The 9,800-nt window shown below is 39.1% G+C and overlaps 1 protein-coding gene across 1 annotated transcript in view; it reads left to right on the top strand.

Moving 5' to 3' along the window:
- The window catches only part of SYCP1 (synaptonemal complex protein 1), an 18,975-nt gene that overhangs the window by 5,402 nt on the left and 3,773 nt on the right, over positions 1-9,800 (top strand). The window contains exons 9-26 of the mRNA XM_027909800.1: positions 388-461; positions 812-926; positions 1,356-1,441; positions 1,578-1,762; positions 2,210-2,277; positions 2,692-2,753; positions 3,161-3,265; positions 3,802-3,905; positions 4,372-4,489; positions 4,700-4,770; positions 5,122-5,216; positions 5,642-5,698; positions 5,883-5,947; positions 6,560-6,622; positions 7,361-7,477; positions 7,697-7,807; positions 8,146-8,238; positions 8,766-8,822. Of these exons, the coding sequence (XP_027765601.1) occupies positions 388-461; positions 812-926; positions 1,356-1,441; positions 1,578-1,762; positions 2,210-2,277; positions 2,692-2,753; positions 3,161-3,265; positions 3,802-3,905; positions 4,372-4,489; positions 4,700-4,770; positions 5,122-5,216; positions 5,642-5,698; positions 5,883-5,947; positions 6,560-6,622; positions 7,361-7,477; positions 7,697-7,807; positions 8,146-8,238; positions 8,766-8,822 (1,646 nt within the window). The remainder of the gene's footprint in view (positions 1-387; positions 462-811; positions 927-1,355; positions 1,442-1,577; positions 1,763-2,209; positions 2,278-2,691; positions 2,754-3,160; positions 3,266-3,801; positions 3,906-4,371; positions 4,490-4,699; positions 4,771-5,121; positions 5,217-5,641; positions 5,699-5,882; positions 5,948-6,559; positions 6,623-7,360; positions 7,478-7,696; positions 7,808-8,145; positions 8,239-8,765; positions 8,823-9,800) is intronic.

Here is a 9,800-nt window from a genome sequence, read left to right as displayed (position 1 = left end):
GAACTTTATTTTTGAAATAGCCACTCAAAGCCCAAGGTTTCTCTGCGAAGAATCTGCAGATCACTACTTATTTTATGTAGTTGGTATTTAACTGATAATGCCCTAGTGTTGAGCTGCAGGAACTTCATTAAATACTTGTTTTATATAGGTTACTATGTGCCTGTTTAATCTTTACATGGGTGTTCCTGGCAGTTTCCTGTCAGAAACACGGAATAATGGACCAATTCTGTGGAAAGCTGGCAGGAAAAAAATCAAGCATTGTGTCAACAATTGCTCTTTAGGAAGCAAACTGTACAATGGCAAGCAATCTTAAGCTGGAAAATTGCATTGAACTTGGAGTATCTTTCAGCTGGAATGTTAACTATGGATGTATCTGTATCTCCAAAGTAAAAGAAGAAGCAGAAAAAATGGACAAGTTCAAAAGAGAATGCAAGCTGGAAGTCAGCCAGAAGGCAGAGCAGGTTTGCTCACTTTTACAATCTAATATTAACAGCTTTATTCATGAATAAAGGGGCAGTGCAAGGCCTGAGGAGTTCCTGGGCATTGCTAAAAAAAAACCAAAAATAACAGCTGGAGCTGCACCTCGGTCACATCCTGCTGAATGATGTTCCAGTCCCTTTGGCTGATTAGAATTCTTGGTTTGATTTTGGAGAACTTTTTCATTCGTGGCTTGAGGGATATTTGGCAAAGACCAAGCACCTTCCCCGTACTGGAGTCACAGCAGGTCTGCTCGTCGCTCCTGGGGCACAAATGGAAGTGGCACTCTCTTCTTTTTCTAGAATTCCTCATGATATCATTTTAATTTTGCCAGATTTCAGCTCTTATCACCCAGAGTGATGAAAAAGATGATGTGATAAGAGACATCCAGGCTCAGCTGCAGGAATCACAAAATCAGATTGCTGGCTTAATAGAAGAAAAAAGTAAGAGTTCCCCCTGCTGTGGTAATCTGTGATTGTTTGTGGCAGTGTGAGAAACAAGATCATGATAATTTCACTCTGTTATTAATCAGCAGCAGAATTTTGGGGCCTTGCAGGCCTTAGTTTTGTTTGGAACAGAAACTGCTGCTGTGGGATCAGAACTGGTTTTTAGGGCCAGTCAAGCAGTGAGGGCTTTTGAAGATTGCAAGGGGGAAAATACATTGCTTGGGTTTTGCACATTTACAGTCAGGCAGGTGCCACTGAGGAGGAAACTTTCTTTTCCAGAACTTGATTTTCGATATTTTTAAGCCATTTATTTTCAAAATATTTGTAGTATATGATGCCAGATGAGTATGTGTCATTTTACGTTTTCAGCACCTTTTTTTAGTAAATACCCTATTTTTCCTAAATTTAAGCATTCATCTTTTTGCATTGAAGGAGAAATGTTCGAGGAATCCCAGGCCAATCAAGAACGTTTGAGGGCAGAGCTGGAGGAGACCAAAACTTCATTGCAGAAGGCAGAGGTACAGCTTGCTGATGGTTTTCCAGCAGAAAGAGATTAAATGAGTGATTGCACAAATAATTACTGACACTTTAGGTGTGAAACAGCTGTAGCTCTTTGTTGCAAAGCACGTTTAGAAGTTATATGATTTTTTGAAGGTTACTCAAAAGAGCTTAGAGAACGAATTCCAGACCACGGTGAAAACATTAATTCAGGTCACCGAAGAAAAGGAGGCACAGGAAGAAGAATGTAAAAAAACCAAGGCCTTGCATGCAGCCCTGACAGCAGAGTTTGAGGCTTCCATTGCCAGTTTGAAAAGCTCGCTGCAAAAAGAGCAAAATAGGTAAACTGAAAAGTTTTGAAGTTCAAAGAATGGTCTTGTAGGTTACAGTTTGTCGCAAAATCAAGAACAATCAGACGTGGAGCTGAAATTCAGAGGGTTTTTTTGTCACAGTTGTCCAAATGCAGAGGCTTTAATGGGATTTTTTTTCAGTTGTGCTGGTTGATACTGGTCTATTAAAAAAGTACATTTTCCCCCCCTCCTCATAATTCTGTCTTTAAGAAATACAGATTTCTGCATGTAAATATTTATTTACTTTTATGTCTGTTGTTCTGAAGTTGTGAAAGGGAAACTTGGTACGTGTTGCAGGCAGATAAACCATCTGCCAGTTGAAGGGCCAATGTTCTTGAGGTTCTTGTGCTAAGACTTGGTCTTATTGCCCTTCAAGTTTTGAATGAAGTGTTTTGTTTATACATTTGGGGATTTTTTTTTTAATTGCCTTTTTCTTAGATCAGAGAAATACGAAGACGAGTCGAAGCTGCTCGCCTTGGAGCTCAGAAATAAATCTGCTGAACTGGGTAAGAGTTGTAGAAAGGCAGGAAATGCTTTTTTTCTGCTGTTTTCTGGCAATGGACTGTCTCTGTTGCTTGGAGAAATGATTTTACACAGGGATACTTCCATTTATTTTTACTCACCTGCCTCCCTCTCCTTTGGTGGTCACTAACTGGGAACAGCCAAACCACAGTAGTAAGACCAGGCTCTGAATTTTACATCAGATAAATGATTAATTCCTCTTTATATATATATTTACTAGTGTCTTTCTTAATCATTTTTCTGCATTTAGATTAAGTCATAAGTTAGCTTTGCAGTTTATGACCTTAGTCCAACAAGTTTTGAAAATTGGGCGTTGCAAAGGGATAATTGTTTTCTGTTGCCTGCTAAATGTGAAAAACTCTTTCTGTTCCACTAATTTTGCATTGCATGTGCTGTAGAAGAGATGACCAAGCTAAAATGTGACAAAGAAATGCAACTTGAAGAGCTGTCAGAAACGCTGGTAAATGTTCATTTTATTTGTCTCGTGGCATTTACTTCTCACATGAAATTTCTCTTGCTTTATAAGTATCTTAAGTGCCATATCTAAACACTGTTTATTCTGCCTTAATGTTTCTGGTAAACACACAATTTCAGTGGTTCCTTTGAAGGACTTGATTCTTTCCACTGATTTTCTTGTCCCGTTTCTGCTTTGTTTTGGTTTTCCTCGTTAAGGTTTCCAGTTATTTCCTTCTCCATTCACACCTATTGAAATGCCACTCCCTCTGGACACAGAGATTTCCCAATTTTTGTCTCACTTTTTAGGGAGGTCATTGGGTAAAATGTCAGTGTGAAACCAGGTGTGCATTTTACCACTGTCAGTTTGTTCTTTATAACCTGTGCATTGAATTTTCTGATGTTCTGAACCAGGGGAAAATGGAAGGACGTCTGCTGAAGAAGGAGGATCTGGAAGCCGCCGTGGAAAGTTTGCAGAAGAGAGAAGAAGAAACAAAAAATCTTCTCCAGATGAGAGAGGTCTGGTGAAAGGGCAGTAGTTACATGTTTTCATAAATAATTAAGTTACATGTTATAATTTATGTACAAGAACATCAGAAAGGGCATCGAGTGAGGGCAGTGCCCACCCTGAGCTGCTCTGCTGGTGGCAGTGGCAGCAGGAGATGTCCTGGAGGAGCCTCTGCTCCCTTCCCACAGGATCTGTATCAGGGATAAGGACACATCCCTGCCAGTTGCTTTTCTCTCACATACAACTGGAATTCTGGGGTTTATTTTTAGTCTTTTTTTTTGTTCAGGTGAACGCAGAAGCTGATGATGTCTGAAGTGAGTGCCTTTATTTAAAATCATGTCCAAGAAAACTGATTTAGTCAGTAATTTTGCAGCTGGTTAATTAGACTCACATCAGAATTCACTGTCTCACTCCACCAGAGAGATGTGAAGATGTGGTGTGGATAATGTGTGGTGAAATCTCCCTGCTCTCAGATCACCTCACAACTTTCAAAAGTTGTAGGGTTTTTTTTTTTTTTGGTGTAAACGCAAAACTCTTCTTTTTGCAGAACGAAATCCACGATTTGAAAGTCCAGCTGACCGGGACAGCTGAAAAGGAGCGAGATTATTTGAACCAGCTCTCCACTCTGAAAACAGACCTTGAACAAGAGATGTAGGACCATTTCTGAAAACATAATATTCAATTTTTTTGTGTGTGTTTTGCACAGAAGTTATTTTACCACACAGTGAATGATCTGTGATTGTTTTCTAATGAAAATTTTGAATGACACAGCGGGACATTCATTATGTACTTGTATTTATGAATTACATTTTCTCTATTTCTACATCTCTGTGACCTGGTTGTGTTCACATGAAGAGAAAGCTCCTGAATTCATTGTTAGTCCTGCTTTGATCTACATCATCTTCACCAGCCATTATATTTATGTAAAAGTTGGCTCTATTTACATAGAAATTTTCTTTCCTTCTTCTGTTGCCTTTTTGCATCACTATGGCTTTGCTGCAAACCTTAAATTTCTAGATAAAGGCCTGAAGTAACCCTTGATAATGGACGAATTTAACTTCAAAGGGAATTTCAAAATGCATATTCTTACTTCTCTTGGCTATTTGTTTTAAATTAGGTTAAAGAACGAACAACTGACAGCGTGCATCAATCAGCTTTCACTGGAGAAAGAACAAATAGCACAAGAGAAAAGCAGTGTGGCTGCAGAACTCAAGGACCTGCAAGAAAGTCACAAGGCAAGTTGGAGACTTCCACCTGGTTTTAGGTGACAACACTCCATTTAAAGTACAAATCAGACAGTAAACTGCAACATGTTATGGTTCTGTAGAGTATCTGAACTATTTTTTGTGTCTGAAATACAAGTTACCCCTGTGAATGAGGCAGCTCAACATGCTTTGGGTGCCTTTTTAAGATGTCACCCTGAATTTACACGAGTCTTTATTTAGGAGAGTAAGAAGAAAGAAGAAAATGCAAAGCAGTTGGTTGAAAACCTAGAGGAGGCAAATGGCCAGCTGAGGCACGTGAGAGCAGATCTTAATATCTGATATTATTAAAGGAATTTTAGACTCAATTCTGTCATAGTTACTCTGAGGGTTAGGATGTATTTTCCTTAGGTGAGGGGAACGTTTTTCCATACCTTACGAAAAGTATTGTCAGGTCACACATTAACTCACCAGACACTTTGCTTCTTTTTAAAAACATTGTCATTGAACAGCTCATGAAATTCCCATCAATATCAGCAGCTCTTTTTAGAAAATAAAATCTGTCTTTAATGAAAAGAAGTTCGATTTCTTAATAAAGATTAAGCAGCAAAGAGCTCCTTAGGAAATCTGAAATGTTTATTGATATTTGTTCCTTTGGCCTTCAGGAACGAACTGGAGTCTCTGAAGGAGAAAATGGCCAAGGCAGGGGAAGAGATCGAGAGTAAACTGGATGAGAGAGACGAGAACGTGCGTGCCCCACGTGGGAACAGCCACCACCACCCGTGGGAGAGGGAAAATGCTCGGGGGGGTTTCTCTCTGCCAAGGCCTGCCCCGGGCTGGGATCTCTGCTGGGCTGCTCCAGATGACTCAACAGGCTCAGCATTTTTTTGTTTTAAAGGACAGGGACCTTCCCTGGGGGGGTTCCCTCTTTGCTGGGAGGCTGAAAATTGGAGATTTGTTGGATTTCCAGGCAAACAGGGAACCTCCTCTCCTTTATTTCCATATCCCCGCCGAGCCATGGGTGGGATCTGGATTAGCTTTCAATATACAATGGGAGTTCCAGCTTAAACAGATTCCAATATTTTTTACTTTCTTGCCCCAGTTTCAAAGCACACCTGGTTTTTTCAGCATTAGGGATTTCAGAATTTCAATGTAAAAACCAAAAATTTACTATTGTAATCCCAGTTACTGTTGAAAATGGAATTTCCAGAAAGGCAGAGCAGTTGAAGATTGTAGGAAATAACGAGGAAAACTCATTTTTTTCATGGATTGTAGGGAACTCGACACAAGATTGGTTTTTAAACTGGGAAGCTCCTATTTTTTTCCCCTTCTTTTTTCTCTTTAAACTGGTGCAGATGCATGACAGTAACCTCTGGCACAGGAAGGCACTGGCAGGACTCATTCACTCGTGTTTGAAATCTCTTTCAGGTGAATAATTTAAAGAAACTGGTGGAAAATAAAACCAAATGCATTGAGGAGTTGCAGCAGGAGGTGTGTATAGTTTTTAAAAGGCACAAACACAGAAGAGATGGTATTTTGTGGGGACTTTTCAACGGGTTTTGTCTGCTGTGAAATCTTCAGACACACCTGTGTAGTTGATAATTTCCTTTCTTATCCTGACTCTGAGCAGATTAAGGAGTCACCTTTGAAATTTCTTGATTTGTGAAATTATCCTTCATTTAAAAATAGCATTTACAGAAATAATACCTATAATAAACACTTTTTTCCATTTAATATATGGTATTATTTATGGACCTGTAATAAAGCCCTATCACAGTTACCATTAGTAGAAAAGAACTGGCAGCAGCACAAGTTGTTCATAACTTCACTGCAAGAAAACAGAACTTTCATTTTTTTTGTCAGCAGCCCCTTAGTTTGAATTCCCATGCCCAGGAGGAGCCTTTCCCAAGGCCTTGAAGGAACAGGATTATCCCAGGAATTACTGGAGCATTCCTTTGGTTTTGAGAATTTTTCCAGGACCTGAACTGCACAACAGAGAGTTGTTTGCTGGCTGAAAGCTGGAGTTTATTTAAGATTCTCACCATTACACAATTTTATCCACTTTTTAAAGTGCAGTGGTTCTGTTTTGCTTTATTTCAACAGAATAAGGGGCTGAAAAAGAAAATAACTGCAGAAAGCAAGAAAAGCAGCATTTATGAAGGAAAGGTATGTTCAAATAACATCATGTAGAAGATGAGGTGAGTGTTTTGAGTCCCGGGGGAAATAATGATGACATTTTTTAAATACATTCTGGAGTGATTTATGGATCTGGGATACAGATTTGGCAGGAATGGGCCCATAATTTTTGGAAGGCATTTCTGTTTTTAATCACTGAGCTCTGACTGGGCTATGAGACATTTAAAAATGTATCAGTCCCTTTCTTGTTTTGGTTGATAATGTACTGAAGAGTATTCAGTAATCCCACTGAAATAGAAAAGAATTAAATTAAAATTAAGCGAAACACATACATTATTTGGGTGCCACGCTTCAAGAAAGAAGTGGACTTTTTTGAGGAGATTCTCCTGAAAAACTTGAAAAACTGCAATCAAAATGCACACTCCGTGCAACTGGGAAAATCTGAGATAGATTTACAAAGGAGGGAATAAAATCTCCAATCTATATTTTTTTTCCAAGGAAGACGCAGCATTTTGGGGGGGGCTGCTTAGGGTTGTCTTTCCCCTTGTGGCTCTTGCCATTCTTTCTGTGAGCATTTTCTAACTCACTTCAGGCCAGAGTTTAATTCTTTAGGAAAAAAAAAAGCTGAACTTTAAATAGGAAACAGTTCAATCACATACCTGAAAAGTAACAGAGTGTTTCTGCTCAAAAATCAGAGGTAAAAAAAAAAAAAAAATCATTGGCATATTAATTATTGAACAAATAACAACAATTCTGCACTCTCAAAAGGTGAATAAATTGCAGTTAGAGCTGGAAAACAAGAACAAGCAACATAAGGAAACAGTTGACAGCTACCAAAAGGAGATCGAAACAAAAAAAGTAAATGAAAACAAACTTCACGAAGAGGTGAGAGATCCTAATTTTTTCCTGCAATTTGAATTTTTTTGGGGGGATGCACGATGGTTTTGTGGAGCTTTACTGGCCAGCTTCTTAAAGGCAAATGAAGCCTGAATGAAACTGTAATTACTTTGCACCCACGGGGGGGTGGGGAAGAAGAAATGATTTTTAAAAACCACATCTTACTGTTAATTGTTAGTGAATTAAAATGAAATTTATGACTGACAGGTAGAAAAGTTGAAGTTGCTTTATGATGAGGCAACGATGATCCAGAGAGAAACTGATATCAGGTGTCAGCACAAGATAAAGGAAATGGTGGCACTGATGGAAAAACACAAGGTGAGAGATTTTTACTGATTGCTGTGATTTGTCATCTGTGATGCCATGAGGAGCAAGAACCTTTCAAAACCAGCATTTTGTGAGTTAGAAAGTGCAACTTCATAAAAAAAGACCTGAATCTAGGAAGGTGGAGTCGAACACGTACTTAGCTTTAGCTTTTCATCATCTGAAAATAAATTCATCTTCACATTTTGAGAACCTGCCTCTGGGCAGACAGATTCCATTTATCTGAAGTTCTAGGATTTTCTTTTTTTCTCTATCCATAATTGTAACATTTAGTCCCATATTTTCGAGTGTGTTGTTGGTTTGGGGGTTTGTTTTTGTTTTTTTTTTAACAGCATGAATATGACAAAATGGTTGAAGAGAAAGATGCAGAGTTAAAACTGTGTAAACTGAAGCAGCAGGAGCAGTTGTCATCAGAAAGATCACTGGTAAGGAGCGCTTTTCAACCCTGAATAATGCAGTGGAGGGGCCGGTGCCATCCAAGTGTAATACAATAAATACCATATTTTACTTTTCCTATTTAATACTTCAGTGTCTACTTTAGTGGGACTGAACAGTAAGGATCAACCCCCTCATTTCTGCTTGCTTTTATTTTCTTAGACATCTTACTATGTACATTAAAAAACCCAAACGTTTCTAAAAATAGGTTGGAAGTAGCAGTTGGTTTCTGTCTACTTCTCCAGAAAATAAACATGCATCGTGTTGTGACCTCGGTACCTGAGAAACTTTAGTATCAAAGAGTTGGATAAAGTGTTTTAACTTCTTACCTTGAACCCTTCTGGTTCTTACAGTACTTCAGGTTTTTATTTAAAACAAACTAAACCAGAAGTTCCACCACAGGGTTGCAAAGTAAATGGATTTTCCCTTTGTTTCTAAGGAGTGCCCCTGTTAATTCCTGTCTCATTTTGACCTGTTTTCTTCCTTCCCTGCCCTTTATCTATCTCCCTGTTTACAGGAGAGTGAACTGTCACGTTTGAAGAGTGAACTGTCAGGCCTTAAGGAACAGCTGAGAGCAGAAACTGAGGAAAAGGTGTTATTTCTTTTAATAACTGCAGCAATGTGGGGGTGACAGGTTTGACCTGGGCTTCTGCACTGGGAGAAGTTGGAGAAGAAATAAAACCATTAATAGAAAAATTACTTTTAAATGCTGGCCAGATGTTTGTATGATCTTTGTAGCAGTGTGTGAGAGTGGACTGTGCTCTGTGATTACATCAAGAAGATTTTTAACAGCTGAATTCCAATCAAATATTTCCTTCCCATCCCATAACTCTTTCTAGGGGAATCTTAGGAATGGACACACCCAAAATAGGGTTCCTGAAGCTGAAATGGAGCACGAGGTAACTTTGACCAAAGAAATAATTGTAGAATTTGCTCATATTTGTACATATGGAATCCAACTGAAGTTCTGTGATCATTTATGCACACTCAGCAAAAGCCATTGAAATGGTTCTAGCTTAAACCTTTTTTAATTTTAGAAAATACAGACTTTTTTTCCCGAGTCTCAAATTCCTCCTTTAGATTTGGACAGTGAATCTGCTGGTGTAAAAGATAAAAAGTCTCCTTATGGAAAGACTCTTTGAAGTAAAAACACTCTTGCTGTCAATGCCAATGCCTCTCTGACAGAACTCTCCTGCAGTTTTGTTTCCATCTCCTCAGGTGTTTGTTGTAGCCCACAGGTGGTGCCTGCAGTTCCCACCACCCTGAATTTCTGCAGATGAGCCCCAAGGACTGAGACCCCACCTGCCAGAAACCTCAGTTCTTCCAAAGCCTCCTGGCCATTCCCCTTGCTCAGCAACCAAAGAAAGGGCATTTTCCCTCTCCACCCCCTTTTTTTGGGTCTTTGTTCACCTCTGGGATGGAAAGATAATAATTCCCCAGCACCTCCCAGGGGTCTTCTTGGACAGCTCAGACCACAAATGGGTTCAGAGTTTGGCTTTAGAGTCTGTTCTTACCCCTGACAACAGAACTGAAAATATCCATGTTTTCCTTC

Source organism: Empidonax traillii, unplaced genomic scaffold (genome assembly GCF_003031625.1).
Source record: "Empidonax traillii isolate 1590-97213 ecotype Southwest subspecies unplaced genomic scaffold, ASM303162v1 scaffold2420:size24851, whole genome shotgun sequence".
Taxonomy (NCBI): Eukaryota; Metazoa; Chordata; class Aves; order Passeriformes; family Tyrannidae; genus Empidonax; species Empidonax traillii.
Note: the sequence above shows the minus strand (reverse complement) of the source record. Positions and strands in the feature narration are given on the sequence as shown.